The sequence below is a fragment of the Tursiops truncatus genome, chromosome 13 (genome assembly GCF_011762595.2).
Source record: "Tursiops truncatus isolate mTurTru1 chromosome 13, mTurTru1.mat.Y, whole genome shotgun sequence".
Taxonomy (NCBI): domain Eukaryota; kingdom Metazoa; phylum Chordata; class Mammalia; order Artiodactyla; family Delphinidae; genus Tursiops; species Tursiops truncatus.
In genome coordinates this window covers 34,156,128-34,181,959 of record NC_047046.1, presented here as the reverse complement: position 1 = coordinate 34,181,959, position 25,832 = coordinate 34,156,128, and the positions used below count along the sequence as shown (strand labels likewise).

Genomic DNA, 25,832 nt, shown 5'->3' with positions numbered 1-25,832 from the left:
TGTCCTGAAAAAAATTGAGAAAGCCCACGGCCGATGATACAATTTTAGTGTTTTTGGCTAATCAAAATTTTAAAGGAGGATAATACTAATAACAATCAAACCTAATATTTATTGAGCCCTTAATATGCCAGGCACTATGCTTTGAACTTTACATATATTGTATCCATCAGTTTTTTGTTTTTAATTTTATTTATTTATTTTTTGGCTGCGTTGGGTCTTCATTGCTGCACACGGGCTTTCTCTAGTTGCGGCGAGCAGGGGCTTCTCTTCGTTGTGGTGCACAGGCTTCTCATCGTGGTGGCTTTTCTTGTTGCAGAGCACGGGCTCTAGGAGCACGGGCTTCAGTAGTTGTGGCACACGGGCTCAGTAGTTGTAGCTTGTGGACTCAGTAGTTGTGGCACATGGGCTTAGTTGCTCCGCGGCTTGTGGGACCTTCCCGGACCAGGGATTGAACCCGTGTCCCCTGCATTGGCAGGCAGATTCTTACCACTGCGCCACCAGGGAAGTCCCTATCCATCAGTTTTTATTACAACATATAAAGTACCGATGCAATAGCAACTATTATTATTCTCATTTTCCAGATGAGGAAACCATTAAGTAATTGGCCTAAGTTCACACAGGCTGTAAAGTAAATAATTATAATATTAACTATTAGATATAGATTAAATTTAAAATGTTGGGAAAGGCTTGAAAACTCTGACCCTAAAAAGGTAAACTGTGAGAAAGAGCCCAAGGTCCTAGTAGCACATATTTGGGGGATTAGGATTTAAATTAGATTACAGTGTAATGAAATTTGATGACTATTTTGTATCCTAAATTTAAATTTACTTATTATTCTCCATCAAAGAAGCAGCATAATGTGGTCACATTAGATGCCAAGGTACAATCTAGGCTCTGTCAACATAAGATGTGTGACCTTGGGTTCTCACTTCTGTGGGAGAGACAATAACCCACCTATGCCATAGGGCTGCTGTAGAGGCAGAATGAGACAACCATATAAAGCACGCCGTGCTCTCATATAATTTCTATAACTGTGAACAATGATTGGAGGAAGAGTAAGAACAATTCTTTAGCTCACTAAAATATCCAGATATTCAAGAAGCAGGGTGGTCTCTGAAACAAAGACTTTCTCCCCAGCATTATTCGTGAATTTCAGAGTAGTTCCGTCTTACTGGGTAAAAAAAATAATAATATAAGTTGGATATCATATAGTATATGAATGCTTTATTCTAAGAATTATTTAGAGAGTAACCTAACCAACCAGCAGAACTGGGAGGTGATTAAGATAGAAGCTTTTAAATAAAATGAACAGTAAGACAGATAATTACCTTTAAAATACATTGTTAAGTGAAAAAAGGCAAGATATAGACTAGTGTGAGGTATATGCTGCTACTATCTGGGTAAAAAGGGGAATGAATATATATTTGCTTGAATATGTGCAAAATACCCCTGCAGGGAGATGCAAATATTGGTTCTATTGATTTTCTCCGGAAAGGAGAACTGACTGGCTATTTTTTTTTTATTTCATTCATTCATTTATTTATTTATTTATTTATTTATTTATTTATTTATTTATGGCTGCTGGGTCTTCTTTTCTGTGCGTGGGCTTTCTCTAGTTGCGGCGAGCGGGGGCTACTCTTCATCGCGGTGCGCGGGCTTCTCACTGTCGCGGCCTCTCTTGTTGCGAAGCACAAGCTCCAGACGCGCAGGCTCCGTAGTTGTGGCTCACGGGCCTAGTTGCTCCGCGGCACGTGGGATCTTCCCGGACCGGGGCACGAACCCGTGTCCCCTGCATTGGCAGGCGGATTCTCAACCACTGCGCCATCAGGGAAGCCCCTGACTGGCTATTGAATAGCAAGGGGAGAGAGGCTGGTCACTGTATGTCTTTTTATAACTTTTGAATTTTGAGCCATAGGAATATATTATCTATTGAAAAACTAATGTAAAATAAAGAAAAAAATTTAAACATTAAGGAAGTAGAAGAAAACTAACATTACTGGGTGCCAATTATGTGCCAGATAAGAAAGGTGGAATTTTTAAAAAATTATGGTAAAACAGACATAAAATTCTCCATTTAACCCTTTTTTTTTTTTTTTTTTTTTTTTTGCGGTACGCGGGCCTCTCGCTGCTGTGGCCTCTCCCGTTGCCGAGCACAGGCTCCGCACGCGCAGGCTCAGCGGCCATGGCTCACGGGCCCAGCCGCTCCGGCATCTTCCCGGACCGGGGCACGAACCCGCGTCCGGTGCATCGGCAGGCGGACTCTCAACCACTGCGCCACCAGGGAAGCCCCCATTCAACCCTTTTTAAGTGTACAGTTCCTGTGGCATTAAGTACGTTCCCATTACTGTGCTACCATCAACACTACCCAGCCCCAGAATTATTTCATCCTCCCAAACTGAAAGCCTTACAGGAAGCTGGATTTTGTAAACTCCCTCCTTCAAATAATCCTACGTGGGCTCGATGAGAAGACAGTCTCAGGAAGATGAAATAATTTGCCTGGGACGACACAGAAGACCGGCCTCTGCTCTTCCCTACCCCTTGAAATCCTCTGGGCGGTGGGAGGGAATTAACTCCTGGGATTGGGGTTGGGGTGAGGGTGGGTGGAGGCTGACTTCAGGCCCGGGGCCTCCTGCTGGGTCATCTGGTCCAAAGCACCCGTGCTACAAGTTCTTTTAGGAAACTTGACAAGTCGTGCCATGGTAACCCGTTGGTTATAAAAAAGCATTTGACTCATTGCTACCAGAGAAAGTTGAATTGTCCATTCAAAGTGGACTCTGCAGAATGGATGGTGAACATCCATCATCGTTGTGAAAACGTCCCCCACGCCCGGTGCCTAGACGTGCCTTAGAGTTGGTTCAGTGTGGATAGATTTATGGGCCACCACGTCAGGAAGTTATTATTCAAAGGGCACCTGCGGAACGGTACAGCACAACAAAAATGGGGGGAAAGAATGACTCTTCTCCATGGATGGGAGGAAATTTCTAGCAGGGTAAGCCAAGCTGAACCCATCTAACAACCAAGAATCAGTTTGATCTTATCGTTGGGCAATAGAAAACAGAGAACTGAACTGAGAAGCCTGCCGAAGGATCTACCTTTTTAATGAAATGCATAATGAAATAGCCCACAGTTACGCTGACCCTGGTGCACATTCTTTCCTCATGATGCTGTGATGGGAGTTATTGCTTTCCACACTCTCCTTCCCTTTGATCTCACTGGCCATCACTCCCATGTCTGTGAGAAGTGGTTCGCATTTTTGTTCTCGTGTGGTTACTCAATAGCGTTGAACACACTGTAACACCATCCAGTCATCCACGTTGTTCTTGGGTGCCCACTCCTTTTTTGAGAATCAAAATGTGCATTAGGAATTGAGGACACTTTATGTTTGATTGTGTTCATGTTTGTTTAATTCTACCCCCCTTGTCTCACCACATTCAATTTCGAGAACAAAAATAAAAGCTGCTAATCAACTATACTTCAATTTTAAAAGATTGGAATTTTGGGGGGGAAAAAAAGATGCTGATAATGTCTATAGACAAAACACCTTCGTAATTTTTTAAAATCACATTTCACAACGTACAGGAGTCCAGAGCCAGTAATTTGAAAGTCTGGTCCTACATCATCCAAAATGGCAAGATAGTGAATCTTCTGGAAAAAAAAAAGGGGGGGGGTACATTTCTTCATTTGGGGTTCCTATTTCTTTTTTTTTTTTTAACAAATTTATTTATTTTTTTGGCTGAGGCACTCAGCTTGTGGGACCTCAGTTCCCCAAACAGGGATTGAACCCAGGCCGTGACAGTGAAAGCGCAGAGTTCTAACCCCTAGACCACCAGGGAACTCCCTGGGCTTCTATTTCGGAGGACAGAAAGGGAGGCTGTTACCTGTATCCCAATGGACAGGCATCGATTCTTCTTGAAGTGGTCCTTCTTCCTGTCCTCTGCAGTGATGGTGGCCATGGCGGTGGTGGTGGTGGTGATGGTGGCAGCATTGTTGCCCATGTGTTGACTTGCTGGGCCGTGGATCTGGGCATTGGCGGCTTCGATGGCGGCTGTCAGAGCCTTCATACTGTCCAGGCTCTCCGTGGAGTTGCTCAGTCCAGACTGGCTGATAATATCCCCTCGCTGGCCCTGTCCATCCATGTAGGCGTCCTGGGCCGACTCTGTGCTACTCTGGGCTGTGATAGAAATGAAAGGTTTCGTGGTAGTTCTGGGTGGGACTGGAGGTGGTGTCTTCTTATATGTTGTAATGCAAGATGACACTGGAAGACAGCGAAAACAAAGACACTGATTTCTGCATGGGTTTTAATTGTCAATATTGTAACTGACATCCATTGGAAATTAGGGCCCACGAAACACACCAAGACATTGAACGTGAAGACAGGTCTGTTGATAGACTAAGTGAGATCCCTCCTTAGGGGGCATATTTGGGCCTCCTCTAAGGTGACACCCCCATACGACTGAGGGGGAAAGAGACTGAAAAGCACTGATCTCTGAGATGGAAGTTTCTGAAATGGAGATTAATATGAACTGACATAAAACAGACAGGACTAGCCATCTGTAGAAATCTTCCCGGGCAACAGGGCACCCTGAGAGATAATGTATAACACGGAAAAGACCTGGGAAATCTTTGCCTTCTCAGGGAAATATTAACCACAGCTAATGCTGAACAAAGTAACTCATTGGAGAAGATTCTGGGGGTCAATAAAGAACATTGAAAAAAAGAAGAAAGCAAAGAGGTTGTGAGCCTGTGTGTTCTAATCCTAAGAACAGGGCAAAGTGCCTGTGGGGGAGGGGGAGAGGAGGGGGAGGGAGCAGGGCGCCGGTGGGGGGCTGAGCTCAACCCACTGTCTTAACTTCTTACACCTTGCTTTTATCTTCATTCCGTTTCTCCTCCCTCCTTTTCTTTTTCTTTCTTTCTCTTCCTTCCTTCCTCCCTCCCTCCCTCTTTCCTTCCTTCCTTCCTTTTTCTGGGTATGTGCTCACTCTATAAACTTTAGTTCTGAATTGTGTTGCTGTTTCCGAGCAGATCTGTCCTCTGAGAGGGAGGAAACCACACACACGTCTCCTACTGTAAAATAAATGTACCCGCTAGTTGGGAGATCAGCCTGCGTGTGGCCTGTAGGAACCCACTCCCCAAAGTGCTGTCCTTCAGGGCGACGTGATCAGCCCAAGGTTCTGCACAGTGAGGCGCCCCTTTTGGAGGTTCCCACTGGAGCAGCCTGCAGCCCCTGTCTGCAAACATCTGAGGGTAAACCCAGGGTCTTGAAGAAGCTGTACACACTGCTTCTCAGCATTCCATATTTGTGGAGCACGATGCAGTAAAACACAGATTGAAGAGAATGAAATTTCCACGTGGGAACCGCCCCCTGGTAAAGAATGATTCCTTAACCAGCTTTCTAAAGACTTTTGTTGAGTCCCCTTAAAAAATGGTTCAAACTACTGTGTTTCCATCACTTTCTCCCCCACCTCATTCCCAGCCCCAGCCTCAGCCTTTCCTTTTGGGACTGTTGTTAACACCAGATCGAAAAGTCCTGACCACACAATGCTAGCTAGTTACCCATGGTTCTAGTTGTCACTCAGGCCATCTCGCTGAATGAAATACTCACTTCGATATTCAGGGTGTTTCCTGAGGTCGCTCAAAAAAATCATCCTATAATGAACAATGAACAGAAGGATCGCATTTCTCTGCCCTGCTGTTCCACTGCCCTGTGATTTGGTGTAATTTCCTTAACCATAAAAGATGGGGACAGAAATGTTTGGCTACTTCCCAGGGCTTGCCCAAGAGTTGAAGGAAAAGAAACGCACAGATGTCACATTACAGTATCACATGTGCTCTGGAGGTGAGGGTAGCCTGAATAATAGAAATGCAGCCTCCTCTCCGTTACCTGGGACTGGCAGAGTCTCCCCCAGGAAAACCTTCCATCTCAGCTGTGCGTGAATCACACATCTTTAAATAGGAACAGAGCTCAGCGGTACACACTCCAAACTCCGCAGCTTTTAGCTAACGAGCCTGGGACCAGCAGAGGGAAGCTCACAGCGCTGGAGCAGGACCAGCCCGGGCTCAGGTTATCCCACCAGCCACAGGGAAGCCAGGGGATGCAGACACGTGCACCGTTGATGTTTCCCCTCACTTGATTGAGTTTCATGCACTGTAACCACTGAGGGGCTACTTTCCGCTTCCCAGGAAATTTGAAGGGGGTAATGCTCAGTGTCAGTTACTCAGCTGCACACCCGAGTGGGTGGGCCGGGGAGGGACCATCATTAGGATAGAATCAATCTATCTATTCGAATCTAAGAAACTAGATCATTTTATGACTTCTCCTACAATGTGAACTCATTACAGTAAGTCCCCTACATTGCGAACTTTCGAAGATGTGACCGTGCCAGCTGTTGTGCTGTACTACTGTACTTTTCAAGGTACTGTACTGTAAGAATAAAAATGTTTTCTTTATTTTTTGTGCTTGTTTTTTTTAGTGTATTATTTGTGTGAAAAGTATTATAACCCTATTACAGTACAGTACTACATAGCCGATTGTGTTAGTTGGGTACCTAGGCTAACTTTGTTGGACTTACGAACAATTGGACTTATGAATGCACTCTCGGAACAGAACTCGTTCCTGTGTAGGGGACTTACTGTATTTTGTCCGAAATGGGTTCTCAGGACATTCAGCCCACCTATATTCCAAAGAAATTAAGTGCCACTTTCCAACATCAAATGTCTGATTCTTTGGATTGTTCACTGCTCATTGTGAGCTATCCCCAGTTTCCTTCTTGGGTGTGGATAATCAAAACCAGACAACGCGGCCAAATACAGTATCATATCATTTGCTGTGATTTACAGCACGATGTGGTACCTATGATTGGGGGGTGGGGGTGTCACATTATTTCCAGTGTGATGTCGGGACTGGCTACGCACCCCCTGGGGCCAAATGCAATTTGGCGCCATCTGGTGGCTGTTATCATTTCCTCTTCGATATCAATAGGGATAATTCTGGGGACTTGGATCGCCGGGGACTTTCAGGACGGCAGCAGCAATGCTAGGCATCCACTAGGGTTAGACTGGACAGGGAGGACCCTGGGGACATGGCTTCCTCAACAGGCTGGCCCAGCCCCAATGCCCAAAGGAGGTAAGAATTTGAGATTGGCTCACTCTGAATTAGGGGACCATCCGCCATGGGGTTACATCCCAGGGGCTTTACTATGAGATTTTACTGGTGTTTAGAGCTTGGCACAATTCTGCCAGGGCCATCGGAGTCAAAGAAGCACCACCTGTCAGTCATCAAATAGGAATTTTGAAGGAATTCAAATCTTTAAGATTACACTTTGAGGGCGAAGAAAGGAGACCCAACACACAACTCACACTTCTCGCAATTCCCTTCCCCCTCATGCCCCAGTTCTTGTGCATCTGAGGCTCCTCCAAACACTCAGACAACTAAATCCCCCAATTTTTCCCAGCATCACGCTTTCTTAGTTTCGCAGGCTAAGCCCTAAACACTTCTCTTCTCTCTTTGTTGTTGTTGTTTTGTTTTTAAAATTCTACTCTCGTGATTCAGCACCACGAATGATTTAGAATGCACTGAGGTCTGGGCTTCCCTGGTGGCGCAGTGGTTGAGAGTCCGCCTGCCGATGCAGGGAACACGGGTTCGTGCCCCGGTCCGGGCAGATCCCACATGCCGCGGAGCGGCTGGGCCCGTGAGCCATGGCCGCTGAGCCTGCGCGTCCGGAGGCTGTGCTCCGCAACGGGAGAGGCCACAACGGTGAGTGGCCCGCGTACCGCAAAAAAAAAAAAAAAAAAAAAAAAAATAGAATGCACTGAGGTCTGAGCACCAGGAAGCATGTGGTAGAGTGGGGCCCAAGGACGGTGAAACACAAGTTAATAAATCTTGTCTGGTCAAGACAGAAACAAAAATGAGGGGCTTACATGCAGTAAGGGAAACACTTCGCTTGTTTAAGAGGAACATTCTCAAAAACACTGATTAAAAAATGCAAGTGCTCCTTTTACTCAAGTGGAACTTGAAAAAGAAATGATGCTGTTGGTTTAATCATTATTACCGCTTTCCTTTGTCGGATAGGTTTATTTGTTCATATCAGATACATTGAGTTTTTCCTCCTTTGGGTTCTGGTGATGTGCTATCCCAGCGCGAAGTTGGCTGTAAAGTCTCCTATCCGTTTACAAGAAGAGTCAGCAGGAGCAGGTTTCCAGATCTCACTGTCATTACTTTCATTCACATAATAGTGCAATGCAGCAAGAGACCAGAGATCGGTTTTTACATTTGAATTAAGAAAAAAAAATTTTTTTAAAGAAGAACTTACGAAGAAAAACAAATGAGAACAAATTCCTACCCTATTTCAGTTTGTAGCTGACTCTTCAATATTTTCTACATTTGCATAGAAAGATAATGCTGTTGTTAGTCTCAGAAAGACCAGAGCCAGGGATTATTTTTGTCTGGAGTGGTGAAGGATTTCTGGAAAACTACCTGGACTCTCCTTTCATTCCAGTTATCCTATGTATGTCAGCTGGACACAAAACAGATGTAGGAGCAAACCTACTTTTTATTTCTTCTTATTAATATGGACTTACTGGTTGAGCGAATGGGTCACACACTCTAAAGCTATGTTGAGGAATTATTTAGCAGTTCCTGGTTGCTGAATGCTAGAAACACTTTCAGATACGAGAACAAGCCCATAAGGAACTACAAATAAAAACACAAAAGATCAACAGAAGAATTCCAAAATATACAAGTACAGGGCTGACTTTGTAGGTGTAAACAAGCTGTCCTACGTTGTTCTTAACCACAAAGCAGGCTGTGACTTGATCTGCTTTTACTAGTAAGAGCAACTTTGGATTTGCAGTGAGTCGTATCAGATGGTCTGCTCTTGCTGAGTCCAGACCACCAGAGAGAGAAGGGCTGCCTGGAACGGTCTAGTTTCGGTCTAGTTTCTATCGAGGACAAAGGTCTCCCGATTTGAGTGATTTGGTCCAGCTGAACAGGAGGTTAACAAGCCCTCAAAAGGAAGTGCTTTATTGGAAAAGAGATTTAAAAAGTGGAATGGGGCTAACAGTGGGGTGCTGGAACTGGCTCTTATCAGCTGGCCAGATTCAACTGTGCAAATCCCTCCCCAAGTCTGCGTTCAGTGACATTTCCTTGCTAGCTTGAAACTGACCTTGGTTTGAGTGTTTACACCACAGGAATTGGCAGGTGCTGTGACTCAGTAGGTATCCCCCCCAGAGAGCTGGTTGTTACGCATTTCCAGCACACCTACCACACAGACCCCGTGCTATACAAAGTGTAACCCACAGACAGGTTTGGATTCACAAAGTATCTGATGACTGCACCGTGAGATAGGTCATGAAAACACCCAGAGGGAGCGTTTAGAAACTTTATAGCAATTCTACAGAGATTCTGTCGTTGAATCCATTAGAAAGATGACGACTTGTCTTTTGCATGTTTTTGTTTTTTTAATTTCTTTCTTCTAGTAATTCATTTTTATGGCATTTTACCAAAATGTTGACCTGCAACAGATTTGACATCCAGTAAGAAAACAAACTGTCCATCACCAGAGATAGTTTGAGAAGCACTGATTTTGGAACGTTCGCAAATCCAGGGGACAGGGCAGTGGTATCGCACGTGAGATTGAGAGACTAGAGAGGTAACTTGAAACTACAGCCTACTTTAGAAAGCAAAACGATATGGAGAGGCCAAAGGAAAGAAATGTGGGAGGACCTAAACTTGGGACATAAAGGGAGGACTGCACAAATCCAGGACGGGAAGAGTAGACTTGTGGTTTTAACGTCAGGTAAGTTGTCTATTTCTATGAAGGTGCGTCTGCATAGATGTGTGATATCTAGAATGAGGGAAGGATTGCCTTGCCGCCTTCCTGCCCTCCCTTTAAGGGGAAATCACAGGGTTCTCTGAGGACCATGTCTTATAAGGAATGGTTTAGAAGAGAGGGTGTTTCGTTTGCAAGAGAAGGTAGTCGGAGGGGTTTCCCATTATTTCGAAGGCTATTGTGTAAAGGATGGCATGGACTCAGGCCGTATGAGGCCCGCAGGGAAACCACAAAAGGAAAAGCTCAGAGAGGCATAAAGAATACTTTTCTAGGAGTCGATCGTCCAAGGATGGAATATGGGGCCCTCGCTGGGGAGTGAGCTCTCTGTCTGACAAGGATGCTAAGAGAGGAGGCCAGAGAGAGTTACCAGCAGGCTGTTGGTAGCAGTGATGGATGTCCTGGCATCCTGGGAGCACATATTGGCACCGACGAAGACAAAACTCTTAATCGAGAAGTTTGCTGCTGCCACTTCCGGGCAAGCAGGCCCAGAAGTGCTGAATTTACAATAAACGGTGGAGATCATCCTTCCCGGGGTGACATGCTCCCCAGTCTGGACTGCCCCGTCAAACGCCAGACAGATCTGTGATCTAGCTGGAGTCCTTCACATGATAAAAGCACAAACCCAGGTGAAGACAAAGCTGATGAGATGGAGAATGAGTCCAGACGCTTCACCTGCCCTTAGATCAACTCAATCACCGGAGAGTCCATCTTTCCTCCGTAACACACGCTGTGCTAAGAATTTAATAGACAGGACTTCCCTGGTGCCCCAGTGGTTAAGAATCCGCCTGCAAAATCAGGGGACACGGGTTCGATCCCTGGTCCGGGAAGACCCCACATGCCGCGGAGCAACTAAGCCTGTGTGCCACAACTACTGAGCCTGTGCTCTAGAGCCCGCGAACCACAACTACTAAGCCCGCTGCGACAACTACTGAAGCCCTCGCACCTACAGCCCATGCTCTGCAACAAGAGAAGCCACCGCAACGAGAAGCCCATGCACCGCAACGAAGAGTGGCCCCTGCTGGCCGCAACTAGAGAAAGCCCGAGAGCAGCAGAGAAGACCCAACGCAGCCAAAAATAAATTAATTTAAAAAATAATTTAATAGACATGGTCTCACGACCCAGATAGATCTCACTAAACCCATTTGTTTGATGGTAAGACTGAGGCTCAGGGTAGGTAACTGACTTCTCTAAGTCACGCTGCTCCTAGATGTTCACACGGCTTCCAATCCCACCTCTTCTGTTCAGTCAAAACGCCTGTATTCATCCGCATAGTAAGCCTTCCCTGAAACACCGCGTCCAGTAGAAGATAATGCTCTCCACGAGGAATTCCAGGAAACTGCTCCTAGCTCAGTCCTCTGGGAGTCCTTTGACCCAGAGGACTGAGCTAGGAGCGCAAAGGTCTGGAGGATGAATGCATTTGGAGTGGTCAGCAAGGGGTGCCCAGCTGCAACTTGAAAAATTTTGCAAAAGGAGAGAAACTCCACGAAACAAAATACACATGGAAAAATCGCTCCCTTTTTTCAAAATATTTACAGCTTAACATTTACAGGCCACCCAAGTGTGGTGGTCAGCGGTCCGCAGCCTGCTGGCCCCATGGTGAGGCGTCGGTGATCAGAGCGCTGCGGGGACTGGGCGCAGGGCTCCTGGGGAGGGGGCGGGGCAGGGCTTCTGCTGGCCTCTGTCCTGGTTAGTTTTGGCTCCAGGTACGTGGCTATGGGACTGATTACCACCAGAGCCATCCGCCACGGAAACCACAGAAACGAGCTAACCTTTCCTCCCTCGAAGTTGAGAAAAGCAGGCTTGTGTACGGGTAGAGGGGGGCGGAGAGGGATGTGGACAGAGAGGGAGGGGTGGTGTAAGAACTCTTGTAGTCATAAGGCTCGCCAGTTGGTAGTTACTAGTATTCCAGACGCTTCCTAATGCCAGACAAATGCCCGGAGCCCAGGCTTGTCTGGCTCAGAGATCTATTCAGCCGATAGCAGCCCGGCCCTGGTGGGGAGAGCAGATCTTTCAGGGAGCAGCCTCCATGGCTAATCAAACACAACATTGTTCTCAGAAGGAAGAATGGAAAGGTTTGTTTCAGGAGCATAGCTTTTTTTTTTTTTTTTTCCTTTTGAGGCACCCGAGTTATTTTAACAAGTTGCTACAAAACTTGGGCTTCCTGAGGCGAGGCTGTCCTGCACAGTGCATGTTCTGTCCCAAACTCCAGGGAGGGAGGGACCCGAAAATTAGTCATTAAAAAAAAAAAAGCCCCAGGCACTTCATGCCTGGAAATGATGTAAGACGCAGCCACTCCTCTGTTAGAACTACAACCAAACAATGCTCGGCGATCGCGGCAGCTGCTCTCCAAATGTCAGCGCCAAGCCCGGCCAAAGGGCTGGAAGGCCACCGAGCCCAGGACTTTGTGCGCTACCTTTGTCGCCCACATTTTCCCCAAGCACTCTCAGGACCCTGGCAACAGGTAACGTGGCAACCTTTGCCTTCTAAAACGGCAAGCGGCAGGATTTCAGAGAACAAAAGGATTTTTTGAAAGCCAGCTGCAGCTCCCTCGCCACCCCCTCCCCCGCCCTCTCCCCCCGCCCTCCCCCTTCGCCACTCCAAGTCTGAGAAAACAAAAGTATTGCTGCGGCAGCCCGGCTCTCGAGCGCCCCCTGGTGACCAAGCTCGGAACATCACCGATGTACCTTTCAAGGTACAACTTCAGTCCGAGGCTCCCAGGTAAGTCACGCTGGGACGCGGGACGTCTGGGCTGCGTTTGCCCAAAAAACGCAGAGTGGAAGTCAAGAGTCAGAAGTCTTGCTTTTTAATTTATCACCTCAACAAAAATTTTACCCGTGCTGCAGGGTAAGATCTCTGGGTTGAGGTTGCTGACCTTTTTTTTTTCCCAAAGCATCCGCTAGGGCAACAGTTTTTGTTTCCTTGGCAAGCTGAAAAGCAAAAACTGCTGTGGCCATTTGGTTAGGTGGATGGCAGTGAGGATGAATAGGCAGGAAACTGAGGATTCCTGGTGGGTGGGACTTGCATTTTCCGTTTTTATCTGAATTTGTCGGTTGTTTGCAGGAAGCTTGCAGGTAGAAGCATTTCTAATTCCCATCGCTTGTTTCCAGTTAGTTGATTTTCAAGGATGACTGAGGATTTCCAAACTGCAGGCCCAGCTTCCCAGAGAGCGTGCTTTGCAGCCCCACCCTAGCTCTTTTATCTCTGTCTGGGGCAAACACCCACGAAAATGCCAAGGGCAGTAGTTTTAACCAGTCTTCTTCCTCTCAGGGCTTCTCCCGCCCTCCGTGGTCTCTGATTTGGAGGAAGGACTGCAGTTGTGAGCTGCTGGTAGCTTCTGCCAGGCGTGAGGGCATCCCTCTTTGTTCCTCTCTGGAAACGTTAACCAGAAACTAAGAAAAGGGTTTAGATCAAAGTAACCGTTCTCTTCAAAAAGTTCCATTAATTAACTAAATTAAAGGAAGTTAAGTGCTGTTTGGAGGAAAGTCATTTTAGAAGGCCCAGGTCCAGGGACGGAGGTCTAAAGCCTCTATGAGACCCTTTAATGAAGCTTGGCAACCAGTTAATATGAGAATTTGAGGGTTACCCTGTGTAAAACCAGTTGTTGCCTAAAATCAGTCATTTCAAAGGAACATCTTGAAAGTAGACAGACGTGCGGCTGGTTGTTGCCTTGATCATTTCATAGTAAAGATTAAAAACTGAGGACTCTGAGTAAGAATCATTTGACCGGTAGCTCAGGTGAGTCATAACCTTCATAGAACTAGGCACAAAGGTTCACAGCAGGATGTTGAGAACGCCTGGCTTACTAATTTGCGAGGCGGGCCGTTGCTTCCAGCAGGGAATGCCTTCATGATTTCATGGCTCATTTTCCCAGCCTCTCCAACAGATGCTACTGAGTCATCCAAGCACACAAGTGACTGCCCTGGCAGTGTCATCTGTTAGGATTAAATTTCCATTTGTTCCATGACTTTATGAAGCAATTTCTAACGATTGAATCAGATATACCACTTCCTCTAGGATCTAGGGATTTTTTTTTTCTTTTTTAATGTTTGTAACATTATGTGAATTTTTCAGAATTTGTCCCAGCCAAGTCAGCAGGTCTTCCTGGGTTGAATGGACTGTTTACAGGAGGGGAAGATTCAGGACCCAAGGTCAGGGTTACAGAATGAAATAAGGTTTCCTGTTTGGGCAGCTGGTCCCACCTCCTCAGGTTCGGGCAGACTGGGTCTTGTTGGAAGATAACAGGCCTGGGATACCTGGGGTAGGGATAGTGCCAGGAGTGGGGAAGGACATTTTGCTTTTAAGCTTCTCATCAGCTAGCTTTCATTTCTTGTTAGATGTCATTTCTTAGCAATACTTGCTTCTATTCCCTGTTAGGTGAAATTTTTTATTTTTTCCGGACCAAACTGAGAGAAAGGAATTAGTTAAGGATATAAGAATCACAAGGTCAGGCATTGTTGTCCGTTGTATTCATGACAACCACAGTACTTAGACCGTGCGTGGCACGTAGTCGTATGGTGGTAAATACTTGTTACGTGAACAGGGACGAGAAGGGATTTCCTGGAGAAGCAGAAAAAGGGACTAATAATTAGGAAAGGAAAGTCACCAGGGTAGAAAGAAAATGAATACTCAGCAAAGCCGGACTCTGTGACCTTGGATGTTGCAACATAATCTCCCATCACTGATGCCCACCTCTGTTTGGCCTTGGTCAATTGCTGGCCGAATGCAGCAGTGATTGGCCAGCTTCTGACGTGGAGCTAGAATGTGAAAGGCCCACCTCCTATCAGCTGGAAGCAGTTAGTCCTTTGGATTATCCACCTAACTTCCTCCACCCTCTCTGCTGGGCTTTATCCATGTGGGGCTGTGATGCTCACTGCCCTTTCCCCAGAGCAGCTGCCTTTCCTCCTCCGTTCCTTCCGCTCCTTATTATTCTTTGACTTCTTATTCCTGGTCTCATTTCATGACACCTGTACCATGGACCTGGAAAGCAAGGGAAACCTGGAATGCAATCACACAGCCCAGCAGGACTCTCTGCCGTGGGGCCGTGTCTGGGACACACAGCGGATCTCAGGGGGTACAGAGCTCTGAGGCCAGGTGGAGTGGCTGACTGGCTCCAGGTGGGAGCAGGGTCTCGGGCACACACTGCCCACTGGTCTCCCTTGAAACGGTGAGCTGGCCATGCAGAGCGAGGGTGCTGTGTCCAAACCCAGTGAGGTCATGTCTCATGGTGGTCCGTCGGGCTGAGTCCTCACTGAAACCTCTGGCTGGATCGATCAGGAGCCTCTGCTCTCTGGCCAACACCCTGGGCTTCGGAGAGAAGGCAGACCTTGTGTCAGAGCAGCCGACACTGCGGCCCTGTGGACAGAGGGCTTGGCGGGCTGGCTCCACCTGGAGCAGAAGCTTTTGCATCAGACAAACTGGGGGAAACAGGATATATGAGGAAGCAAAGAAGAAAGAAAATGTATCCAGCATGCCTTGCTGTCAGTTGGAGGGTGATGAGAAATAATTACCTGTATCTGGAGAGCAAGGCATGTAGGGGGCCCTGATCTGTGCAGTGAGACAGTTAATTATTCGTCCGACTCCTTTCCGCTTTCCTCCCTGAAACCCCCCTCCTCAAAGGAAAAACAGGACAGACTTTTTGAGTTAAGCTGTGGAATACCGTCTACCAGCCCGCTGGGCCCAGAAAGTTCACCAGCCCCTTACTGACTCTCAGATGACAGGATCAGTGCTTCAAAACGACACCTCATTATCCAACTGTGTCACTGACAGATGAGGACACAGGTCCAGAGAAGAACTTGGCCGGGGCCCCCCAGTCTTCTTCAGTCTGCACCACACAGCAAACACCACCAGCCTTTACAGTGGGTTCGTAAAGGCCACTTCAGACTGCATTCACAATTCCACTGTACAGTTGGGTTTTGGTTATTTGCCAGAATTAAATAAAAATATCAAGGAACCCTGCTACACTGTCGGTGGGAATGTAAATTAGTACAACCGCTATGGAGAACAGTATGGAGTTCCCTGAAGAAACTAAAAATAGAATTACCGTATCACCCAGCAATCCCACTCCTGGGCATATATCCAGAGAAAACCATAAAAAAATCAAAAAGACACATGCACCCCAATGTTCATTGCAACACTATTTACAATAGCCAAGATATGAGGCAACCTAAGTGTCCATCAACAGAGGAATGGATAAAGAAGATGTGGTATGTATATGCTATGGAATACTACTCAGCCATTAAAAAGAACGAAATAATGCCATTTGCAGCAACATGGATGGACCTGGAGATTGTCATACTGAGTGAAGTAAGCCAGAGAAAGACAAATGCCATGTGATATCACTTATATGTGGAATCTTTTTTTTTTTTTTGGCCATGACACATGGCTGGTGAGATCTTAGTTCCCTGACCAGGGATTGAACCCGGGCCCACAGCGGTGAAAGCACGGAGTTTTAACCTCTGGACCACCAGGGAATTCCCTGTGGAATCTAATTTTTCAAAAGTGACACAAATGAACTTATTTACAAAACAGAAGCAGACTTACGGTTATCGAAAACAAGGTTACCAAAGAGGAAACGTGGTGGGGAGGGATGAATCAGGAGTTTGAGATGAACGTACCCACGCTACTATGTATATAAGATAGATAACCAACAAGGGCCTACTGTATAGCACAGGGAACTCTACTCAATATTCTGTGATAACCTATAGGGAAAAGAATCTGAAAAGAATGAATATATGTATATGTATAACTAAGTCACTTTGCCGTACACCTGAAACTAGCACAACATTGTAAATCAACTGTACTCCAGTAAAATGTTTTTAAAAATCCCAGCAAACTGGTGAGGCCAGCACTAAAATCTACCAGTTTACTCTAGCTACTGCCCACGGCATCCTCATTCACTGTATTTCCTGGAGCCAGGTGCCTGGACCTATGATCCCAGCTCCACAAGTGACTGGAGGCAAGAGAGTTTGGGTTGCCCACCTTCTGCAGAGTGGGGTCCGATTGGAACCTGGGTTCTTCTCATCTAAGCCTCCGTTCTCTTCTTTTAAAGAGCTGCCTTATATTTTCTGTCGTTAAGGTTCTCCTTTGAACCCTCATGAGAGCAATGTCCAGAAGCCTTTTTCTGAATCTCTTGGTCAAACGTGCTTGGAATTCAGAACTTTTTGGACTGTAGAAAGCTGATTTGCATGACACACCCTGGGGGGCCTGGGTACTCTAACCTGTCTGTCTGCAGGAAAAGGTGAAACAGTCACCCTGCAAGTAGTTGCAAGGTCCGGTTTTGGCCTATGGCTTTCAGAGCGCTGAAGGATGGTGGCCACCCACTCCTTCAGGTGCCTGGGTGCATCAGAGCCCCCCGCCAGGGACCTCCTCCTCCAGGGCATCTCTGGTCCTGGACGGAGCTCTGGCCCAGCCTGGCCCAGGAGGAGAATGGGGGATGGGCAGTGACTGGGTGGTGGTGGGCTTGGCCTGGTGGGTGGGCAAGGTTTCTACATCTTTAAGGAAAAGAGGAATCCGATTTCAAATTTGATAATACTTCTGACATTGTCTCTCTTTCCTCGACCGTGTGAGTTCTGGGTGTTCATTGGTTTGTCGCTGTGTTTCACACACCATTGGCAGAAACACCTTTGTTGGTTTTTGTTATAATGGTAACACGGGTACTTGTAGGGGCTTTTAACTGGCCTCTTCCCACAGTGTGGAATGCTGTCTATAAAAATTACAGAATTAGTAGTCTGAAGATAAACGCTTGGAGGTAAACACTTCGTATCTGCCAGGTTGTGTGCTTGTGTGTGTGTGTGTGTGTTTTGAGCCATCCCTTCTGTCATTCTCTCCCCCATTCTCATCCTGTACCCTAAAGCTATGATCTGACTTCACAGCCAAAGAGATAAAAGTAACATTCTTCTCCTTGGCCCACCATACTTTGTACTGACAGGAGGGTGATTCCACGCTAGGTCCGGGCTGGCTGCAGCCCAGGACACGCACCTAAAAGTTGATCCCTAAGGGCATTCCTCATTCATTAAAGCTCTACCCAGGACACAGCTGGAAAATCATTTTCAGATCACAAGTTTTTATCCCACATTTCCAATCCAAGAGAGAACAGACAGACTCCATGTAAAATAGCTTGAATTAAAGAATAAACCGTTGTGTGGCTGGACATGTCCATGAACTGCAGGCAGAAATAGAGCAAGCACTAGAAATTTTTTTTTCTTTTAATCTAGAACAAGCCCCGCACTGCCTCCTGGTGTGGATTACACTTTACTTTTCGAAAGGAACCGTGGATAGTAAAGCGAAATCATTTTGATTCTTTTGGATTTCTACTGTCCTGGGTGAAAGGTTTTATTCATCAATTCTTTGAAAAACCAGCTATACCCACTGCAAACCTACCAAATGAGAGGATGTTAAGCTGTTCAGTGGGTTGTACGTTTGGGGCCTTGTTTGGAATTTCAAGCTCATGTTATGGGACTGGCCCGTGGTTGCAATTTACACCATTTATCAGGAGGATTGCAGAAGTGCTGAGGTGCCAGAATGCGGAAACACTGGAGGAGACCCGCGCTGGTCTTTGGATCAACATTAATTACCAATAAAGAGTTAGGAAATTGATCACAGGGAAGGGAAGCATGTTAATGGCCACCGCTCAAAGGTTCAGCCCCGTTCAGTTACTGATAACCTTGCCTCCTCTCCAGATAAAAGCCAGCCTTGTCACCCCCAGGCACCTGGCTGAGAGGTAATAAAACTGTTGCCTTATCTTCTAAGAGTGGAGTTGGTCCAACCTCAGTCCGAGGTAATTACAGTAAACTGAAATTGCCTGTCATTTACAAAAACGGGAAGGCAGTAAGGCGGGAGATGGTGTTTGTCTCTCTCCTTGGATTTTAAAAAGAAAGCAAGCAAAACAGCCAGAAGTTTTCCAGGGAGTGAGAAAAACAGCCCGGCTTGGCCACCCTCTCCTGGGGGTAACGGATTGCAGGCGGCTCAGGTCCCCGAGACGATCTGAAAGAGAGGCTCCAGCTGATGAAAATGCAAGCAATCTTCTTAGTCTGTCCTTTCTAAATGTAAATGACAGAGTCGGAGCCCTGCTAGGGAGGGCAGGAAGTCTCAGTCTTACGCAGTGACTCATTCAGTGCTGTTAGCTCCAGAAGCTGGATAAAAAGTTTTAGCAAAAGCAGCAACAAATCTACTTTAAATCCTGGCACAGTAAGGAAATTCCTCTCTTTCAGGCCGAATGCCATCCACACAATAGAGCTCCTGTCGACATCTCATTTACAATCTACCCCCAGGACACAGACAGGACCATTTCCATAAACCCGGCTCAGAAACACCTATTGTTCAAAATCTTCAACTAGCCACAGGCTACCACCACTCCCTATTGTTTTGTAAAATAAAAGATTTAGAAGGAGCCAGATTGGGACCTGGAAGCTCTGAAAAGAGGAAGGAAAAAAGTCCCTTTGACCCGATGCTGTTGGAGAACGTGCGTGAAGAATAAAGTTAATGGATTTTCATTTTTACAAGAAGTGCATAAGCAACGCCCGCTCCCTTCCTGAACTCGTGATCGGGGATTCTGAAAGCAGTGCCAACGGGTTTGGTACCTGAAAAGTCAAAGGCTCTACTTACCCTATTCTCTGTCTTACAAAAGCCCTGATGGCAGCCACAGCAAAGCACCAGGTGAGTATTCGATCTGGGTTGTTTCCTTGGGATTTATAGCTTGACTCTTCTTTCTAAGTAGGATTTTGAGGCTCACTGCAGAACCTACCCCCTGCCCGAGGACGAATGGTTTCCTCCTTTTCAACACCACCATTTTGCTCCCTCTTAGTAAAACCTGGCCACTTTCTGGAATTACATAATGTAGCCTTTAGACGCTTTTTCTTCAGATAATCCTCAAATGAAGAGGTACATTTGTGTTGACCAAACAAAATGGGCATTTCTCAAAGACTCAGTGTCTACCCTCCGAGTAGATCTTCAAGTTCACTTTCCCTATCTTAGCAAGTAACTCCTTTTTCTACCCAGAGTTCAAGCCACAACTCTGGGCATCACCTCTCATTCCTTTGGGTCCTTCCCTCCTATCTCTTAAATCCTTCTGGAATCCTTCCACATCCTAGAATCCACCTTTCTGCTTCCCTAGATCCTATTATTTCCTCTCTGGAAGATGACAGCAACTTCCTACCTCAGCGTTCCTCAAGCTACCTGTTGTGACTTCTTAACGGGTCATGAAATCAGTTGAGGTGGGTCATACAGTTTCACCATTAAAAAAAACACAACGGAATAGATTAGAAAACGTCAGAGTGCATCAAACAAAGGAAGAGTAAATTTGGTTTCGGGTCGCTTGTGTCAGTGTGTGTCCCGAGATCTGTGTACATTCTGGGTTAACAGGTAGAATGTATCTTGTCTGTCAGGAGTTTGAGAAATACTTTTCTAATTGGTCTCACGGGCTCTGTCTTGTCCCTGGCTCCAAACTTATACACGCTCAGAGCAGGAGGGGGAGATTATGAACGGAACCGGCTGACAGCTCTGCCCTCGGGATAAAGACGTGGGTCTGGGGCTTTGGAGATTCTAATTACTTAGTTCCTCCTCATCCTTTCAGGTTTCAGAACTCTACGTCCTCCTGACCACTTTTCCTTTTAGCTGTTCAAGCCACCAAGTTCCCTGGCCTTTGCAGAGGGAATTTCCCTATAGGAACGTTCTGTCCTCTTTCTCCTTCAGGTATCAGCTGAGGTGTCGCCTTTTCCAGGAAGGCTTCCGGAAGTCCCTCTAAATGCCTCCTCTTAGTTCTCATGAAAACCCCTGACTTTTTTTTTTTTTTTTTTTTTTTTTGCGGTACGCGGGCCTCTCACTGTTGTGGCCTCTCCCGTTGCGGAGCACAGGCTCCGGACGCGCAGGCTCAGCGGCCATGGCTCACGGGCCCAGACGCTCGCTCCGCAGCATGTGGGATCTTCCCGGACCGGGGCACGAACCCGTGTCCCCTGCATCGGCAGGCGGATTCTTAACCACTGCGCCACCAGGGAAGTCCACTCTAATTTTATTTTTAAAAATTTTACTTATTGATTTGCTCATTGATCTGTTTGGCCTGGCACTTATGCAATGACTTTACAGATGCTAAGCGTCCTTCCTGGCTTGGAAAACTCCTGTTCATGCTTCAAGATTCACTTCATCTGTGTTCTGTGAGCCCCTCCTACATATGTTTCCTATAGAATTCGTCACACTTTGCTCGTTCCTGTTACACTGATGCTCTGGTATGAAAGCACAGGGAAATTAGTGATCAGGTAGATCTTTGTTTCCTGTCATACTTATTTGTTGGATTAAATGACTCTGTATGGCAAATGTATCATACAAGGTCTCACCAAACCAGACTGCCTGTATTTCAAAGAGGTGCTCAGCCGTGGTGGCCCGGTGGTGTCTGGAAAAGGCAGTGCCTTGAAGGCAACCAGACCTGATCAGATCCTGACCTGCCACTTACTGGCTGCAGGACCTCAGATGACTCAGCTCTCATCCCTTTTCCTCATCTGTTGAGTTTGGGTAACAGCCTCGGTGACCTCACAGTGTCATGAGACGGATGATGTAGTTAATATGATGTAAGGGGACGTGGTGTGGCACTTAATATCTCAAACACAGGAAGGAGGCTCTCTTCCTTCCTTCCTGCATTATTTGTTACAACAAAATTCCAATAATACAAAAACCATCTTGAAAACTCCCGAGGCGATTTTACTGGAGGTGGGGAGACCCTATCCTTTCCACATGTTGGGGTTTCTACAGCACGAAGAGCCCTACGCAGAAGTTCCGTGTTGAGAGCACATTTTAAGATGCCTGTCCCTAGTGCTGAATGTTAAAATTTCATCTCATCTCTCTGGCCTCAGCTCATAAATCCTCCTTAGAGAGGCCTTCCTTCACCACCCAGCTTCGAGCAGCCCCACATTCTGCCCTCCCAGCCGTGGAGCCACCTACTGAGAGGAGGAGATGCGGGGAGAAAAGAAAATCGCCTATGAAGGTGTTGCATCTTTCCTAAGTGCAAGCCCTCCCCTCGGGTTGGGAGTTGTGGCTTGCTTGGTCCGTCTTTATCAGCTTTGTGCCATTGTACCCCATCCCACCCTCTGCAGCCCCCATCTCCTTAAATCACACAGATGACTGGCCCCAGCCTCTGCTGTCTTGTATCTTGGAAAATGCAGAAATGGCCATGAACTTCTGCGGTCTTGGGGGATGGTTCCCCGTCAGTGGTTTAAAACTGTCTTCCTGCTTTCTATGTTACCACTCAGTTCAGAAGAGACAAAAACAAACCCAAAACATTTTCAAGTATGTTCTGCTTTGCCCTCATGGTCAACGCTAATAACTTCCAGCTAGAGGGGGCTGGAGGGCAGGATGTGAATGGGACCAGCTCACTCTGTTTCAGTTCAAGTACTTGAGAATTTAAAAGCACAGACCCTCTCCAAGCACTGCTTAAGGCCTGTCAACTAAATCTCCCTAGTTTGCCAAAGTGACTAGGTAGGATACTAGCCCTAAAATGATGCACTTAAATTACTAAAAACCTATTAAGCAAACAGCAATAAGTTTGCTTTCCATGCCTGAGAGGCGGTAATGCATGATGTTTCAGAATATACGTTTTGGAGGCAGACCTAGGGAGGTCTGTTTAATCTGTTTAAACATCAGTTTTTTACTATGTGAAATGGGAATAGTAACCCTTGCAGGGTTGGTGGGAGGATGAAACGAAGTAATATCTGAGAAATGCTCAGACTATTACCTGACACATAGTAAGTGCTCAATAAATAGTACATGGTAACAACATCAACCATTTCATAAGGGGAATCCCTTTGTTTTGTCTTAGCAGCCAGTAAGCCGGGTGTACCCCTGCTCCTGTGCAAAAGGCCTGTGAAACTCTGAAGCTGTACTTGTACACAGATGTGATCCGATGATGCCATCTCATCTCCATGGCAACCAGGTGTCTCAGTTATCTAGTCTGGTGCCAGGTAAGCGGTAGGGGATGAAACAAACTGAATCTCAGGCTAAAACTGTATTGTTCAGTACATCCACCAGCAGTGCTCCTGTTACAGACACACTTAAAATTCTGATTTCACGTGACCTTTACATTCACGGTTTTAGTCATAAAAGTACTTCAGAAACATTGACCATCTCAGACCATACTTTTATTTTTAGTTACTTCCCAGATGTTTACCTGAGATAAAAATAAGCAAAACCACCAAAGCTTTTCTACTAAACATATCTCAATGTCTGTCATTTTAGTCCATTTTTCTATCGCTAACCTAAGGATAGATTAGAAAGTATGTTGTCAAAAGAACTTTTTTGAGCTTAAGAGAATGGTTGGCAGCACGTTATTTTGTAAGTGATATTGGATATAAAATAAACAAAAGCACTCTGGAGAATGGAGTAAAGGAAGCAATATCGGTTGAAAGGGCCCAGTGCCTGGTACCCTGAGGGAGTATGAATTTATGAATGAATGGAACACTTGGAAGAGCCAAAAGTCTTTGGAATTCCAGGTCCATAAATGAGTAGGTCTGTGACCTAGGGCAATGCGCTTAACTACTTTCTGTTCATTTTACAGCAATCTGTAGGATCGGCATCAGCTGTAGTAGTAACAATTTTTACTTTTTTTGCAGCCAGCTGAGTGATTTTTCCAAACCACAGTGCTTCCTGGAGCAACGTAAATTGAGCTGGCCTTTGGCCGAGCTGGGGCTCTGGGGATACCACAAAATGTTTCATAAAATTTGCATAAAGTTGCAAATTTAAGCAAAATAGGAGGGGAAAATGCTGTAAAAATTAATAGGGCCAGAGGAAGTGTTCTCTAATCATCTAGTTATACACTTCCCCTCCCAGCTGCCCCCCCAAACACTCATAATATTTGATATAAAACTAACATGGCGACATATAGCTGCAATAAAAAGGAACTATTCTTCCAACACAGCTCAGGGTGAAGCTAGGTAGATTTTAAAAGGGATTGGAGGGGCTTCCCTGGTGGCGCAGTGGTTGAGAGTCCGCCTGCTGATGCAGGGGACACGGGTTCGTGCCCCGGTCCGGGAGGATCCCACATGCCGCGGAGCAGCTGGGCCCGTGAGCCATGGCCGCTGAGCCTGCGCGTCCGGGAGAGGCCACAGCAGTGAGAGGCCCGCGTACCGCAAAAAAAAAAGTGATTGGAGTCAAACGTAATTTGGAGAGGAGACAGAATATAGTTTGTTTGAATGACGCACAAATCAACAGTTGTTAATTTTGGTGGTTTTTGAGTAAATGAGTAGGAGAATTGGGACTGGCAGGTCTAATGTTACCCCAGTGCCTGTTAGGGGTCTCTATTTTCTTGGATAGAAGCTTTCTTCTAGAGGGAACGAGTTCAGAAGCACTGAATAACTAGGCTTCAGAAGGACCCTGCTTGAATTTGGAGCAGGGAGGACAGCAGGGTCACAAGCAGATAATCTCCGAGAGCTGCTGGAGGATTGGCCTTGGAAACATCCAGGGTAGGAGAGGAAAAAAATCCAAGGGCAATCTTGGCGGGTGGAGGAGGTCGGGGCGGAGATAACAAGTCTGGGCAATAGGAGAGGGAGGTGATGGGTAAGGGGAGGCCAAGAAAACATTTTTCATTGCTTTGTCTGAGGCTGAGGCAGCCCTGAGCAAAACTGTGAAGTAGGTCAAATTTCTTGTGTCTTTCTCTCCCTAGGGCATCGGAGACCTGCCACCACCATGCTGTTCCCCGTCACTCAGTTCCAAATTTATGAGATTGCCTCAGTCCCTTAGGTATTTGTTCTCTGAAAGGTAAAAATGTAGCTAGTCTGATAAAATAATGCATTGGAGGATGGCTGGGGGGCGGGGGACGGGGGATTGCATTTTTAAAAGAATTCTTGCAAACGTTTCCTTCATCCAGAGTAATAAATACGTGTTTAAAAAGAGGGTCTCTGACGAACTTATGGTTACCGGGGGGGAAGGGTGGGGGGAAGGGATAGTTAGGGAGTTTGGGATTGACATGTACACGCTGCTAGATTTAAAATGGATAACCAACAAGGACCTACTGTATAGTATAGCACAGGGAACCCTGCTCAATATTATGTAACAATCTAGATGGGAAAAGAATTTGAAAAAAGAAGAGATACATGTAATATATGTATAACTGAATCACTTTGCTGTACACCCGAAACTATCACAACATTGTTAATCAACTATACTCCAATATAAAATAAAGAGTTTCTTAAAAAAAGAAAAAAGAGGGTCTCTGTAAAGTCTGCCTTAATTCCAAGGAGGGTCTAAAATTGGGAATTTCCGGATGCTAATAGACCTAGAGTGGCAGTAAACAACTTTCCTCATAATTAAGCCTAGAAGGGGAAGAACTAAATTGTATACTTTACGTGTTACAGGTGTGGAATTGTGCCGAGTACTTTTTACATATGATCATCATTCCTTTTTACAGAGTTGGAGACCCAGGTAAAGTTCAGAGCGGCTCGTAACCTGCCCGCAGCCAACGGCATATTCCAAAGGTGGCTAAAACAATATTGTCCATCCAACATGGTCTTCTAGAACAGGGGTCAGGGAAATCTATAAAGAGCTGTACAGTAAATATTTTTGGTTTTGCAGACCATGTAGTCTCTGTCCCAAACAACTCAACTTTGACATTGTGGCAAAGCCAGAGACGATATGTAAAGGCACGGACATGGCTGCCTTGGGGAGGTGAGCCTGATTTGTTCCAAGGGTCATAATTTGCCAAACCTGCTCTAGAACTTTGCCACTTCCCATGGTGAGGTGGAGTCCGATACCCCTCCCCTTGAAGTTGGGGAAGTGTGTGATTTGCTTGTGACTGAGAGAGTACGCAGGAACTGACAGTGCATGACCTCCAGGGCTAAATCAGAAAAGGTGATGCTGTTTCTCCCTTAGTCCCTGGGACATCTGCCTGCTTGGAGCCCTGAGCCACCACAGAAGCGTCCGATTTCCCTGAGGCCACCATGCTGTAAGGAAGCCCAAGTCAGCCTCGTGGAAAGACCCCATGAAGAAGCCTGGAGACTCTTAGGAAGAGGGAGAGGTGTTCAGCAGCCC

The 25,832-nt window shown here is 46.2% G+C and overlaps 1 protein-coding gene across 1 annotated transcript in view; it reads right to left on the bottom strand.

Moving 5' to 3' along the window:
* The window catches only part of DLGAP1 (DLG associated protein 1), a 320,327-nt gene that overhangs the window by 55,404 nt on the left and 239,091 nt on the right, over nucleotides 1-25,832 (bottom strand). Inside the window, exon 6 of the mRNA XM_033837587.1 lies at nucleotides 3,879-4,255. Coding sequence (XP_033693478.1) covers nucleotides 3,879-4,255 — 377 coding nt within the window. The remainder of the gene's footprint in view (nucleotides 1-3,878; nucleotides 4,256-25,832) is intronic.